Source organism: Phoca vitulina, unplaced genomic scaffold (assembly GCF_004348235.1).
Source record: "Phoca vitulina isolate PV1807 unplaced genomic scaffold, GSC_HSeal_1.0 scaffold29, whole genome shotgun sequence".
In the NCBI taxonomy this organism is placed as follows: Eukaryota; Metazoa; Chordata; class Mammalia; order Carnivora; family Phocidae; genus Phoca; species Phoca vitulina.
In genome coordinates this window covers 24,573,797-24,589,447 of record NW_022589732.1, presented here as the reverse complement: position 1 = coordinate 24,589,447, position 15,651 = coordinate 24,573,797, and the positions used below count along the sequence as shown (strand labels likewise).

At 45.0% G+C, this 15,651-nt stretch overlaps 1 protein-coding gene across 2 annotated transcripts in view; it reads left to right on the top strand.

Moving 5' to 3' along the window:
* Positions 1-10,334: 10,334 nt before the first annotated feature.
* WAPL (WAPL cohesin release factor) overlaps positions 10,335-15,651 on the top strand; it is a 92,303-nt gene continuing 86,986 nt past the window's right edge. For both annotated transcript variants that reach the window (XM_032423598.1, XM_032423597.1), the window contains exons 1-2: positions 10,335-10,783; positions 13,512-14,032. In XM_032423598.1, the coding sequence (XP_032279489.1) occupies positions 13,534-14,032 (499 nt within the window). In that variant the 5' untranslated portion in view covers positions 10,335-10,783; positions 13,512-13,533. The remainder of the gene's footprint in view (positions 10,784-13,511; positions 14,033-15,651) is intronic.

Below are 15,651 nucleotides of genomic sequence, written 5' to 3'. Positions count from 1 at the left end.
GCCGGAGGCACCCGCCCCCGCGCTGCTCCCCACCCCCACAACTCCCGAGCTCTTTCATTTGAAATGTTAATGTTTCGAAGCTTCCTTCTAGGCCGGGATCTGTCTCATTGAAAGGCGGCTGAAACCTCTGGGATTAATAAACAAACCGGCATTTGGCTTGGGTGGGAACAGGGTAAACATTGGTCGGTCTAAAAGAGAGAGGCAGGTGTGCGTAGACAAACGCGGGTAAATTATTACACAGCCCCGGCTACTGGCTTTAAAAAGACTGCTTTGTGCACCAATTCCAGGATTTGGAGAAGTTTTCCCAACGAAGAGACCCTTATTTGCACCCTCCAGGCTGAGGGCCCCGGCTGCGCTGCCTTCCGCCCCCGCCTGGCAGTGAGAAATCCAGGTCGCAGGTGGAGAGCCAGCGGGGCCGCGCTCGGGCGGAGCCAAGCCCAGGCCCCGCCCAGGTCCTCCTACGCTGTCGTCCTGCTGCGCTGGAGCCCCGCCCTCAGTTCCACCGCCAAGCGGCCGCTAGGGTTCCGGGTGTCCTCGGGTAGCCCTGACCACCGCGAGGTTGGGTGTCTCTGGCGGGTAGGCTTGAGTGTAACACGCTCGGCTACCGCGCCTGCGGAGGACCCAGAGGGGTGTCATAGCGGGTGCTTTTCAGAAGTCTTGGCGTGAGTTTCCCTGTCCACATTCGATAGTTCGTCAGGGCTTTTGCCAAAATATTATCAAGTCGGATTCCTTGCCCAGCCCAGCTGCTAGCGATGATAATAGTACCCGAGGTCACTTTGGGAGCGCTGACACTCTGCCATGCACCACTGTTCCAAGCCCTTCACATGGAGTAAGCTGTGATGATACAAGCCATCGACTTGCTCCTTTCTAGAACGGGGACATCATGTACTCGCCACCCGTCCTCGCAGGGTGAGAGCAAATTGGAGCATGTGCCCCCACGGGATTTGGGGTCCCAATTGTGCAGGTCTGACTCCACGTGCCCCGGGAACCGTGGGTGCTGGGGAGGGGCTATGGAGGTGACTGAGGCAGAATTGTTGGCCTGGAACACAGCCAGGTCCCCACAATTCCCCAACTTCAGTATTCTTTAATCCACTAAATCCTCCCAGGCACAGCCTGGTCTTCCAAAAGCTTTTGCCTCAAGCTGGGAAAACCCAATAAAGGAATGATCATTTTTCAACCACGGGAGCCAGCAACACTCATACATAATGAAGCAAGTCACACAAAGGAAAGAATTCTTTCCCATTCTCCTGGGAGAGGCCCCTCAGCCCAGGGAATCTTAAGAGCTGCCCAATTGCCCAAACTATGGGCAGCCTGGGTGGGTATACAGAGGGGTGGGGGTTCACTGAGGAGCCCTCCTACCCACCCAAAGCCTGGAGTTGTCACCTGAAGAAATGCCAGCCCAGGTTATTCCTAAGCATTTCTTACAAATTCCAATTCCTGCATTTTCTCTGCCCTGAGTGCCAGTTGTGGATCCCCTGGGCCAGATGAGTGACACAGAGAAGGGAGGAGGAACAGCTTATAGTAGAGGACCACCCCTCTGGATAACACCTGGATGCTGTCAGAGGACCCAATGGACAGGGTGGGAAGAGATTGTACATCACCTGGTTAAGACAAGGTGCTTTGGCCTTCGATTGGTAAATAAGCCTGACGTTGTAAACACCCATCTGCCCCTCTACCCTCAGTGCTCAGAGATACATGATCTCCCAGGTTTGTTACACCTTCCCGCAGGTACTAGACCATTCTGACTCCAACCCGATCTCTTCCTCTAAACACCTCTGAGGTCTCAAACAGATCCTTACTCCTCCAGGCGGGCCTAGACCTCGGGCAGGAAAGGACAGCAAAAGAATAGGGTTCCTCTACCTGGTGTGATGTTAAAGACCCAGGGTAGCATATGCTTCATGCCTGTGACCTGTGGATAAAAACAGTTACCTGTTAAGTACCTGAGTGATCTTGGGCAAGTCATTTATGTTTGTTCAGTATTCCTTAAGTTTCCATTGGCAAAGTGATCAGAAGTAGAACATTCCTGGGATGCCTGGGTGGCACAGTTGTTTAAGCATCCGACTCTGGATCTCAGGGTTGTGAATTCAAGCCCTGTGTTGGACCCCAGCGTGGAGCTTACTTAAAAAACAATAATAATAAAATAAAGTAAAATAAAATAAAATGAAAGAAATAGAACATTCCTGGAAAGGAGACATGGGGAAATCTGCATTGTAAACTCAGCACCCGGAAGCCTTCTCACACGTTCTCCTGAGGCTCCACTGTATGACGGTAGAGAGGGAACTCTCCCTGCCGCGCTGTCATCTGGCCTGGAAGTGAAATATCTGAAATTGAATCACCCTGGCATCCTGGCTTGGGTGAGCGGCAGTCAGAGGCAGATTGGCTTTCAGAGCAGGTGACAGCCCAGTGGCCTGTCTCCTATCACTGGAGGCAGGCAGTCAGCTAACACCACCTCACTGCTGGGATGGATCTTGCTCCCAGCATGGTATCCCACCACCTCTTGCCTGGGAGATGAGCCCAAGCAGATCTTCACTGACATTAAATAGCCTTGTTCTGCTCCCACTGTTTCCGTCTCAAGGATATCAATCCCTAGCCTGCCTGTGGCTATCAGACTTCTTTTTCAACATTTCCATATCCATTTTCCAAACTTACTTAGAAAGAGGCACAAAGCTCCAGTATGACCAAACCTCCATATGCCCGGTTTTCTGTATCTACTTTTATTTATTTATTTATTTGTTTATTTAAGATTTTATTTATTTATTTGACAGAGAGAGAGAGACACAGTGAGAGAGGGAACACAAGCAGGGGGAGTGGGAGAGGGAGAAGCAGGCCTCCCGTGGAGCAGGGAGCCTGATGCGGGGCTCAATTCCAGGACCCTGGGATCCTGACCCGAGCCAAAGGCAGACGCTTAACGACTGAGCCACCCAGGCACCCCTTACTTATTTTTTTAAAAGATTTTATTTATTTGAGAGAGAGAGAGAGAGAGTGCAGGCACGAGCTGGGGGGAGGGGCAGAGGCAGAGGGAGAAGCAGGCTCCTGGCTGAGCCGGGAGCCTGATATGGGGCTCCATCCCAGGACCCTGGAATCATGACCTGAGCTGAAGGCAGATGCTTGGCCAACTGAGCCACCCAGGAGCCCCTGTACCTACTTTTAATTTGTAATTTATAGAAACAAGGAATAGAGGATGATTGACTACATGGGAGGGTGTATGACTTGCTGGGTTCCACAAGTGGAGAGGGAGAAGGACTTTCCAAGTCGAGGGGGCTACATGAGTCAGGCAGTGGAGGCCTAAGACCATTGGCTTGTCTGGTATAGCTGGAGAAGAAGTGAATTGGAAACAGGGGCGAGGTAAAGTGGCAGCGACTACAAACACCAAAGCCAATCCCAGTGGATGTGAACTTATACTGGTAGACAGTGGGGAGTCACGGAACTCGTTTTAAAAGAGGAAAGTGGTTTGTTAAATTTATGTTTTAAGTCATTTTGGTAGCTGTGCAAGGGTGAATTCATTTTTTTTTTTTTTTTTTAAAGATTTTATTTATTTATTCATGAGAGACAGAGAGAGAGAGAGGCAGAGGGAGAAGCAGGCTCCCAAGGAGCAGAGAGCCCGATGCGGGACTCGATCCCAGGACCCCGGGATCATGACCTGAGCCGAAGGCAGACGCTCAACCATCTGAGCCACCCAGGCGCCCTGAATTCATTTTTAAAAATAGATTTTTTTTTAATCATAGTTTTAGGTTCACAGAAAAATTGAGCATGTAATAGAGAGAATTCTCATATACTTCCCTTCCCTTCCCAAGTTTATTATTATTGTCTTGAATTAGTGTGGTATATTTGCTACAGTCAATGAACCAGTATGATGCATTAACTAAAGTCCATAGTTTACGTTAGGCTTCACTCTTTGTACACTTCTACGGGTTTTGACAAATGTATAATATCATGTACCCACAATTATGGCATCAGACAGAATCATTTCTTTCTTTCTTTTTTTTTTTTAAAGATTTTATTTTATTTATTTGACACAGAGAGAGAGACAGCTAGAGAGGGAACACAAGCAGGGGGAGTGGGAGAGGGAGAAGCAGGCTCCTGGCCAAGCAGGGAGCCTGATGCGGGGCTCGATCCCAGGATCCTGGGATCATGACCTGAGCTGAAGGCAGATGCTTAACGACTGAGCCACCCAGGCGCCCCCAGACAGAATCATTTCATCTCCCTAAAAATTCCCCTGCACTTCACTATTCATTGTTCCCCCCTTGTTCCCTGTTAAGGTCCTTGGCAACCACCAACTGCTACAGTGTTGCCTTTTCCAGAACATCATATGGTACATGGACTTTTCAAACTGGCTCCTTTCTGTTAGTGTGGGATTCAATCCCAGGACCCTGGGATCATGACCTGAGCCAAAGGCAGATGCTTAACCAATTGAGCCACGCAAGCGTCCCTCAGTAAGCCTTTAAAAAATCTTTTCCTTTGATAAATATTTGCTGAAATTCTGTATCAGTATTGTCTGATAGAAATATAATCAAGGTCACAAACTTGCTTTTTCTAGTAGCCACTTTAAAAAAGGCAAAAAGAAACAGATAAAATTAATTTTAATAACATATTCTACTTAATATATTCAAAACATTATCATTTCAGCATTTAATCAGTGTAAAATTGAGATACTTTTATTCTTTTATTGTGTGTGTACTAAGCCTTTTAATACGAAATTCAGTGTGCATTTTATATTTTCAGCACATCTCCACTTGGACTAGCCACATTTCCAGCGCTCAGTGAACACACGAAGGAGGACAGAGCAGTACTGTGCTGGGTGCTGAGGATACAGCAGGGAACAAAATGGACAAGGTTTCTGTCCTCACATAGTTGACAGTCTAGTATGGGAAACCCGTAACAAAGAAGTAAACAAATCATTTTAGAGAGTGGTTAGTTAGTCTGTGGTATCATAGACTGGGAAGCTGAGTTAGTTTGCCTGGGTAGTCAGGAAAGCTTTTCTGAGGCTGAGAACCAAAGGAGGAGGCATTAACCATCAATTATCTATTGCCACAATAATGCAGTATAACAAACCACTCCAAAAGGCCGAGGCTTAACATAATAACTATTTATTATTGCTCATGAGTCTAAAGTCATCTGGGCAGTTGGTCTGGCCCGAGGTGGGCTCACACATGCATCTATGGGCAGCTGCAGGTCAGGTAGGTGGGTATGCTAATCCTGGCTTGGCTTGCATGGTTTGGGGTCTGGTGGCTAGTGACTGGTGTAGGATGACCTCAGCTTTTTTCCATGTGGCTTCTCATCCTCCAGCAGGCTAGCCCAGGCCTGTTCTCCTGGTGGAGGCAGGGATCCAAGAGAGAATGTGGAAGCATTCAAGTTTTCATAAGACTCAAGCTCAGAACTGTATCACTTCTGCCACGTTCTTTGGGCCAACCCAAGTTATAAAGCCAGCCCAGATTCTGCGAGGAGCTGCAAAAGTCACATTACAAAAGGTGTGCATACAGGGAGGGATGGAAAATTCAGGCGATTTTGTGATTGATCTTCCATATTACTTAAAAAGCTTTCAATTCCACCAGGAAGCTATAAAAAAAATTCTAAATTTCTACGTGCCCCATAAAATATCCTCAAAATATAAAAATGAAAATAGAACTACAGGAGGAAATTGACACAATGACTCTTAGAGTGGGAGGCTTCAGCGTACCTTTTGCTATTATTGATAGGTCAAGTACACACAAAAAATTATTGAAGATATAGAAGAGTTGAACACATTTCTGAGGTATTTAGTCAACAGATGTTTACAGCATACTTTCTGTGTGTGAGGCCCTATTCTAGGTGTGCTGGGCATCTGGCAGTGAACAAGTCAACAGTCCCTTCCTTGGAGAGTTTATACTCTAGTGGAAGGAAACAAATAATAAACAAATAGGTAAAACAAACATGAAGACAACCATGAAGAAAAACAACAGGGCAAGGGGATATGGAGTGCTTGGCTGTTAGGGTGAGGGATTTAACTAAAATAGCACAGTCAGGGTAGGCGCTGCCGAGGAGACACCTGAGTGGAAGCCTAGGAGGTGAGTGAGTGAGTCAGGTGCTTATCTCCAGGACTAGTGGAGGGAACAGAGGCCCTAAAGCAGGAGCTGGTTTGGCAGGTTCTAGCAGTAGACCAGGCAGGCTTGGTAAGGTGGGAAGGGATAGGAATATCGGGGGCCCAATCACCCATGGCTTTATAGGCCACAAGATGGATTTTGGATTTTAGTCTTGGTGATGGGAAGCCCCAGGAGGGTTTTTGTTGGGGGGAGGAAGGATACCGGCGAGCATTAGGGGTGAGGACCCCAGGGGGAAAGATGGCTGCTTGGAGATGATGGTCAGGTAGCCAGACTTTTAGAGGTTGCTGGGTACCAGTCCTTGTTAGGCAACATGTCCCCAGGGAATTCTCCTTGCTTTGCCTTTCAACTACCTAGACAGCAGGTTATTCCCCAAAGGATGTCACAATCTCCAGAGAACATATTCCAATTATGCTGGAAAACAATGTAATTGTGATTAAAGTAATATTCATCTCCATTCTCAGAGTGAAAACCTATCCAAAGCAAGAACAAAAGGTAACTCCAGAAAGCACTCCTCCCCCCCCTTGGGAAAACCCAGTCACCTGTAGCCTGGTGCTACAGGTTATGTGAAGTTATTGTCAGTTTCAAGTCTCTCTCAAGATACAATCTTACATGGAAGAGGGAAATAAATGGGGAGCAGTTAAACAAGTATTTGTTGAGCACCTACTATGTGCTACACACTCTTCTATGTGCTAAGGTTTTAGCAGGAAACAATGATCCCTCCCCTCATAGGGAAGAAAAATATATAACATAAACACAAAAATATGTGATATATTAGATGAGATAAATGCCCTGAAGAAAAATTAAGTAGAAATAATGTGCATTTTTGGACTAGGGTGTTACAATTTATTTTTTATTTTTATCTTTTTAAAGACTTTTATTTATTTGAGAGCACAAGCAGGCAGAGGCGCAGAGGGAGAGGGAGAAGTATGCTCCTCACTGAGCAGGGAGTCCGGCGTGGGGGGGCTCAATCCCAGGACTCCAAGATCATGACCAGAGCCCAAGGCAGCCACTTAGCCGACTGAGCCACCCAGGCGCCCTGATTATTACAATTTAAATAAAATAGGCTTGGGGTGGGGGGTTGGAATAGACTAATTGAAAAGAGAAGGGTTGGGGAGTGTCAGGGAGGTAAGGGCAGGGCTTGGCTCTCATCTTGTAGGGGCCCTGTAACACAACCACTACAGTGTGCAAGTTTACGATTTATAATTTTACTCCCCATCCTAAGACAAGGAAAAATTTCCTGTAACCAATGTGGTAATTTCTGACTTCTAGTTCTCTGAATTCTGTAAATTGGGATACATTTTACTACCCATTATCAGAAAAAGATTACACAGCTCCATTTAGCAACTCCAGTTGTGACAAGTCCCATGCCTGGGCTAGAACAAAGACCCAATGATGGCAGGACAGATTCTTCGATTAGTTTCCTTGGCAGGATTTTCTTTTTGCAGCTGAAGCGAAGTATTAGTCCACCCGAGGGGAGCTGCCTGAAGGCCCAGTCTGGACTTCCTCCAGGAGGGGGCCCTAGAATAGGCAGTCTTTAGTGTGAGGCTCAGGAGAGCAGAGAGCCCTGGCACAGCTCTGTTCGGGATTCATATACTAGCTTCCACAGATTAAACACACATGCACTATTTTCTCCTTTTCAAATCATGTACCATTTTCTATTAGATTCAACAGTGTCTATAAGTAATAATGGGTATCCAGTGTTTAAGAAAATGGGGATGTCTGGGTGGCTCATTTGGTTGAGCATCTGCTTTCAGCTCAGGTCATGATCCTGGGGTCCTGGGATTGAGTCCTGCATGGGGCTCCTTGCTCAGTGGGGAGCCTGTTTCTCCCTCGGCCTGCTGCTCTCCCTGCTTGTGTGCTCTCTCTCTCGCTGACCAATCTTAAAAAAAAAAAAAGAAAATGTTTGATTTCCTCATTAGTTACCATAACTTGAGCAAATGCCAACCCCTCAATTTCCTCATCTGTAAAACAGGGATAACAAGCAGGGATGCAAATGAAGAGCCTGGCATCATACCTGATGTATAATAGGTTCTTAATGTTCTCTCCCTCCCTTCCCCCATCTTAACAAAAAAGATTAGAGTTTAGGTATACTTATAGGTATCCTTTAAAAAATAGGGCTTGTCAACCTTTAATGTGTGGGCCAGTTACCTGGGGAATCTTGTTAAAAGTGCAGATTCTGATTCAGTGGAGTTGGGGACAGGCATTCTGTATTCCCAATAAGCTTCCAGATTATGCCATGCTGCGGACCTGGAATCACTCTTTGAGTAGCAAGAATTAACACTGAACAAATTCCAATAACACAGCTACTGCACAAAAAGCCCCTAAACGGGCTGTGGATTGTCTCTTTCTATAAAAAATTAACTCTTCTATTTGAGCCTCATGTGGAGTCACTGACCCAGCCAAGTTACCAGGCCAGGTCATAAAGAATACATCCTTTGGTCCAGGAGGGTTCACAGCACCACTTCTGCAGGAAGATCCTGCAATTGTCTCTCCTCCACTTTTGGCTTTTTGATCTTAGCCTTTGCCTCTGATGATAATTACCCCTTAATTAGCACCCACCACTCTGTCATCTAAATAATTATGGTAAGTGCGGCTTGCACCTCTGCTGGCAATCTCTAAACAAACTGATAAAATAAGATCCTATGCTGATTTTTTTAAAAAGACAAAACTGACCCAAATACAAGTCATGCACATACTGCCCACAGTGGAATACATAGACCTGTTATAACTTCCAGTCACATAAGCTATCAAAAGTTGATTTATTTAGAAACAATCAAGAGAAAGTACTGTTGTGATATCTGGGAAATTGTAAATGTCAGAATATAAATTTTGCAAGGAGTATTGCAAAAGTAATACAAGTCAGCCATGCTAAAATCCACCTTAAATTCCTATTGGGAAGGGCTGCATGATCTCTGAACTATTTTTTCTTTATTCGGAGTTTCCTGAATATATTGGAGAAATCTGGTTACCTTCTGGGTGCATTCAAAGCAAATTATCCTTTTGTGGAAGAAGGGGCGGGGTTTTCACTAGAAGCAATTAGTTTTCTAATTTCCCAGGTGTATCTCCATTAATCATGCACCGAACAGCAGGGCTGTCCAAGCCAGATGAATCATGCACCTCTCTTAGCACGAACTGATTGTACTACTTTTTAGAACGCTGTTTTCCCACTGCAGCTTTTAAAAAAAGACAGAAACTCCCAAATTTCCAACTTTCTGAATAGGTAATACATTGATCTGGAAGAAGAACCCAAACAGCACAAAGGAGTGTACAGTGTAAAATAACACTTTTCTCCCTTATCTCCCACCTCCCTGTCCTCCCCAGAGGCAATCACTGGTTCATTTCTCTAAACTTTTCATTATGGAAAATTTCAGAAACATTAGAGAGACTGGAATAATAAGCCCTTGTGTACGCATCACGCAACAGTGGAAAAACACCCCGCTGGTTTGTTTTATTCTCCCTCCCCCGGTATTTGTATGAGTTATTTTTCAAGTAAATCCCAGACTTGAAATCATTTTACCCGTCAAAACTTTAGTCTTTTTTTTTTAGTTCTTACATAACCACATTACCGTTATCACACCCAAGAAGGTTAACGATAATTCCTTAATACCATCCAGTATTCTCGGGGTCACTTTTAACCGGTGCGGGACAGAGCCGAGAACTACGAACGTACGGGCCGAGGGGTCGGAAGGGGAGCATTTAAAGCTGGAACGGACGTCACTCGCCGCGTTAGGTGCCCAGCGCTCCGAGCTTCCCGGTTCCCGCAGTCGTTACCTGCGCCGGGCCAGCACCCGCCAGGCCGGGTTGGAGAGCGGTTCCGAGGCGCGAGCTCCCCGCCTCCCCGCTCTCGGGCCGTGGCCCGAGCAGGCCTGGCGCAGCTGCACAACCCACCGTCCCTAGACACCGGCCGGTCCCTGGGGGGGAAACGATTGACACAGCTGCCTGCACTGCGCCCCCCGGCCCTCCCCCGCGGCACCTGCGTCTCCCGGCGGGGCCGGGAGCTGGAATTGGCTCCCGAGCCCAGGCGAGTCAGGCCCGCCACGACCGCTCCTCCCGCCACCCGCTCCCGCGCCCGGTTCCGAGCAAAGCGACCTCGCGGACCCGGACTACAACTCCCGTCGGGCGCCGCGGCCGGGCCAATGGCGGGCGCCGGAGCATGCGGGGAGCGGCGCCTGCGCGGCGGTTTGAGTAAGCGGCCGCGCGATTGGCTGCGGGGTCGGACGGCCGCGCGGGGCCTGTGGGAAGCGGAGTGACGGAGCGAGCGGCTGTTGGAGGAAGGAGGTGGGGGCCGGGAGTGCAAATGGCGTTGAGATGGTTCAGGGCCCTGTTCAAACTCCAGCGCTGACCATTCACCGGCGGAAACGGCGGCGCAGGAGGCGGCGGCGGCCTAGCGGGGGCACGTAGCGGGCTCCGGTACCGGCTCCGGCGGCGGCGGCGGCCAGGGAGGCCTAGGCCCGGGCCCCGCCGGTGGCGCTCAAGGCGGGGAGGGAAGTTGCGGTGCCGCCGCTCCTCCCCCCCTCCTCCACCGGGTTTCCTATTTACCCAGAGCGGAGTCGCGGGTTCTGACGGTGGCGGAGCCCCTTGCCTCTCTTACCGCACAAGCCGGCCCTGTTCTCTCGCGCGGGGCTCCCGCGCCCGTCCGTGGGCCGTTGGGAGCAGGAGAGGCGGAGGCGGCCCGAGGCCAAAGCACCCGCCAGGCGCCGAGGGTAAGTGAGGTCTCGGGCGGCTGCCTAGGCCCGGAGGGAGGGTGGGGGAGGCAGGGGTCTGGAAGTCTTGCTGTCTCACCCACACAGCCTCTGGGGAAGTTGGGCAGGGGAACGACCTGAAGAACTCTCTTTTCCCTCTTTTATTTTTCCTTTTTCTGAGTTCCTCCGGGCGGCTGCTGATTTACTTCCCTCCCCAAGCGCGGTCAAGTGCGTTGGTTTCAGCCCTGAGTCCTTCGCCGTCTTTCCTCCGCCCCTGGCCTCCACCGAGGCCTTACACTGCCTTGGGGATTCAGTGGCAGAGGCTTCCGGGGCGTCGGAAGCTACATCCCGTTCCTGGCGGTGGGGGTGGGGAGGAGAAAAGTTGCGTGAGCTTCCAGTCGGAGGGGGCCGCCTCTCCCGCTACCTCCGGGTGCACCGACCGCCCCCAGGTGAGGATTTCTGGGTGGTTAGCTTCGCCCTTTCCGGCTTTCACTCCTTAGTGGAAGCCTCTAAGCCCTTGGGGATCCTAAAGACGTTGCACTTGGTTGAGGGTTAACTGTGAGGACTTTTTATCCCAGCGTACTTTCCTGAAAATTCAACCTGGCTTTAGGCAGAAGGAAGGGCCCCACGACCGAAAAAGACTTAGTTGTGAATCATTCTTTCCTTTTTCGTTAGGAAAGTCTTTGGAGTTTGAAGCCTGAGCAAGACAGCCTGTGTATTTGAGATATACTTAAAATATAATGTCAACTGTGTCTGCACACTTACTTGAATTTATACGTACTTTACACCCTAGGCTTAGATAATGCCATCACAATTGTCTGTCTAGTGACTTTTCCAAAAAGACATGGAAAACTTTAAAGGAAGTCAAAAGTAGGGGATATTACGTAATGAGCACCCATGTATTAATCGTTAAGATTCAACAGTTATTTATTCTTAACTAAGTGTTTCTCATCTACACACTTTCCGTTCCACACCCTTTAAAGCTAGAGAATTGCTTACGTTATTTCATTAGTATTTTAGTATATATTTACAAAAGATACGGACTCTTAACAAAAGCGTGATTTTCTTATCGCTTAATATATTTAACTCCTTTATATCAAGTGTTTGTCTGCAGACTTTCAACTTGCAACAGTGAATGCTTTGTGGTTCCAGGACCATTTTCCTCCTGGGTCCAAAGGAGCTCAAGTCTAGATTTTTGGTTTTTAGGTGATTACTACATTTTTAGGTGATTACTACCGTGAACTGTATACAAAACGTTCCAGCTTTGTTGGTGTATATGTAAATGTAGGTCTGTAGATCAGGGCTTTACATTCTTGGAGGAATGAAATGACTTCATTCTGTTGTTCTTACAGATACCAAATATACTTAGTTTTGTTTAGACTGTATGTAACAGGAAAGACAAAGATTCTTTAGCGTAAATCGTAAATCGACAGTAGATCGGGAAATAGATCTCTCTCAGGAAAAGGTTTTGTGTCATGTTAAAAGGTCTTCACACTATTTTCTCTTAATGAAGATCTGTATGATAGTTAACTTTGTCAAATTAGAATTGGTTTCTAACCAAATATGAGAGAGAAAAATCCTCTACTGAATATATATAAAATTAAGTTTATAGTGATATAAGTTGCAAGAATTTAAGTTAGTAAAGGAAAAATGTGTTTAAAGAATAGACCAAAATGTATTCAAAAGTAGAAGTCAGTTGTATTTTAAATTTCAAGGTATGAAGATTTTCTTTTCAAAACCTAGACAATTGTTCTTTTTTTTAAAGGTGTATTTAATATAGCGATATTTAAACTTTAGAAGGTTGAAGTGTAGGAAATGGATAGGAATTGATAGTGTTTAAAAAGGACTGTAACTCGCTTTAAAAACGTTTTACTCTTGATTTACTGTCCTGAATTTTTTTGTCATGGTATTTATTATTATGTAGACACATCAGGTGAGTACATTTATCTCTTATAAAGCAAAGAGGAAAATAAAGTTACATGTTTCTGTGGCTTCGTTTAATAATCAGCAGACCAGTCTAATATGCTGGAGTTCACCAGCTTCAGAAAACGTAACTTCAGCAAATGAGCACAGCACTATAGGGACAAGGAAGATAGAATAAGGAGATGACAAACTAGGGAATATTTTTCAAGTCACAGTTCAAACTACATTAGACCAAGAATCAGAATCTTTAAGATTGTTTTAAAAGCTGTAGATTCTAATACATGAGAAAATAGTACCATTTTTCTGACTTTTTTCCCTTTTTTCCCTTCATTTGAATAAATGCTCTGAAGTTTCAAAGACCTGATTTAGTCAGTTATTTGATATTTCTGAGATCCTGAAAAATAACATTTCGTGTTTAAGATTTTATATTAGGAGTAATAACCCTATTCAGATTATTTTTTTAAGGTAACACTGATATTTATAAGAATAGTGCATAGATTCATTTGAAACTTAAAAAAACTGATGTTCCGCTCTTAAATTGGGTTTTGGGGATAAGTTGGTTAGTCATTATACTTGCTTACTTTGTAAGTAGTTTGTGAATATGTACTCATTGAAATAAGGAAATTGAGATCTGGAAATCTATAGAATAAAAAATGAGCCCCTTTCTTTATACACCCTCCCCATATTTATTTAACCATTTTTAAAGGTTTATATCTTGAATGTTGAAAAGCCCCATGGGGAGACTCCCTGTTTCTTTTTTTTATATTCAGTGTTAACATTTATTAAGTATTTGGTGATTATATACTTACATTTTTTTTTTCCACAGAGAATATGAAACAGGTGTCAAAATGACATCCAGATTTGGGAAAACATACAGTAGGAAAGGAGGAAATGGCAGTTCAAAATTTGATGAAGTCTTTTCCAACAAACGGACCACCCTTAGCACAAAATGGGGAGAGACCACGTTTATGGCTAAATTAGGGCAGAAGAGGCCCAATTTCAAACCAGATATCCAAGAAATTCCGAAGAAACCTAAAGTGGAAGAAGAAAATACTGGAGATCCTTTTGGATTTGATAGTGATGATGAGTCTCTACCAGTTTCTTCAAAGAATTTAGCCCAGGGTAAGGGTTCCTCTTACTCAGAATCTAGTGAAGCTGCTCAGCTGGAAGAGGTCACTTCTGTACTTGAAGCTAATAGCAAAATTAGTCATGCAGTGGGTGAAGACAGTGTTGTATCTGATAAATGCTTACATTTGGAAGAAACTTTGGTTGGGAAAGAAAAGAGCACAAACCGTATCGTAGAAGATGATGCAAGCAAAAGTAGCTGTGCTAAATTAATGACTTCAGGTAAGGTTTTGAATTTTTTTATTCTGAGCCAGAAAAGCTTTGTGTAAGCCATTTAGTTACATGCTTTAAATTCTAAAATACCATGCTTCTTGGGTTTTCTTTCTGCATTTGTGATTAATGGGGACTATAGATAATTTTGTAGAAAAGACTTAAGAACTTTAAAGAAACCAATTGGGGGTTGAAATTTTACTTAAGCAACTTGGATATTAATGTTTCCAGGCTGTTACTCATGGTACATTTTGGGAATCGTTTTTCCAACATCCCTAACTCCATTTCCAGCAAGAAACATTTCTTTTTGTTGTCTTAGGATGACAGGATCTCATTTCTGTTACTGTGGAGGATTTGTATTGTTAATGATAATGGAAATGAGATGAGCATTTACAATGAGGATTAAGTTTAGGAGTGTTAGGCTTTCCTTCAAAACTAGTTTAGAAAGATTAAGGAGGTATTGTGGAAACCTTGAAGAATTGAACTTCATTGCAATCTGAGATTTGTTTGGAGTCTGGTGCTGGTAGCAACTTGTGTTAATAGATTTTAATCCACAAAACCAGTTGTATTTTTAAAGTGTTAATTTGTAAATCTGGCATCTAGAGTTCATTCAAAAAACAATATATTTTGTCCGTTTTACCCCTAGTCCTTTTGTAAAAGACTTGAGACTTACAGTAACTGGTAAAAGTGCAATTAATTAAAAGACCAAAGAACTGAGATTGGAGGTAGCAGGAAAGATAGCATGCTTGCTTTATTAGCAGTAGGACAAGGATGGCACTGTGGTTGAAAACAGACCTTAGATTTCAACTTCCTGGCAAGGTTTGGTGATACAAAAGGTTATATAGATCTCATATTTTGAAAGGAAGTAAAGACAAAACTTCCTAGTACTGAATTCTTTTTTTTTTTAAGATTTTTTTTTTTTTTTATTTGAGAGAGAGAATAGAGAGAGAGAGCACATGAGAAGGGGGAGGGTCAGAGGGAGAAGCAGACTCCCCGCTGAGCAGGGAGTCTGATGCGGGACTGATCCCGGTACTCCAGGATCATGACCTGAGCCGAAGGCAGTCGCTTAACCAACTGAGCCACCCAGGCGCCCCTAGTACTGAATTCTTAAGAGGAGTTTGTCCTTGCGGCTTAATATAAGTGCCTCAAACAGTATAATAAAAGACTTTGCCTTGCATAGTTTTACTAAAAATGCTGAACATTTTTCACTCTTTTTCTCACCCTTGGATGAGAGGATGAGCCAGCTGTTACTGTCATTCCCTTGATTCTCCCGGTTAATTCTGATTTGGCTGTCCTTATGCTTTGCCCACATTTTCTTCTGAAGCATTGTTCAAAACTTAAGGTTAGGATAAACTTTCATTAAAAAAATAGCTTAAAAACTGTTTCCCAGATCAGCTCCTAAAAACATAATCATAGGACTGTTGAACCAAAATAAACTAACTCAGGTCTCTTTACTTTATAGATGAGGCTCAAAGAGGTAAAGTGACTATCCAAGGGTGGCTAGTGGCACAATTAGAATGAGATTTATTTATCAATTTTTACCATGTTGAGCACATACTGTGTGCCCTGCACTGTGATAGGCTGTGGGAGTGCTGTTCCACTTCAGTTATCCAGTGTTCTTACTGCTGTGT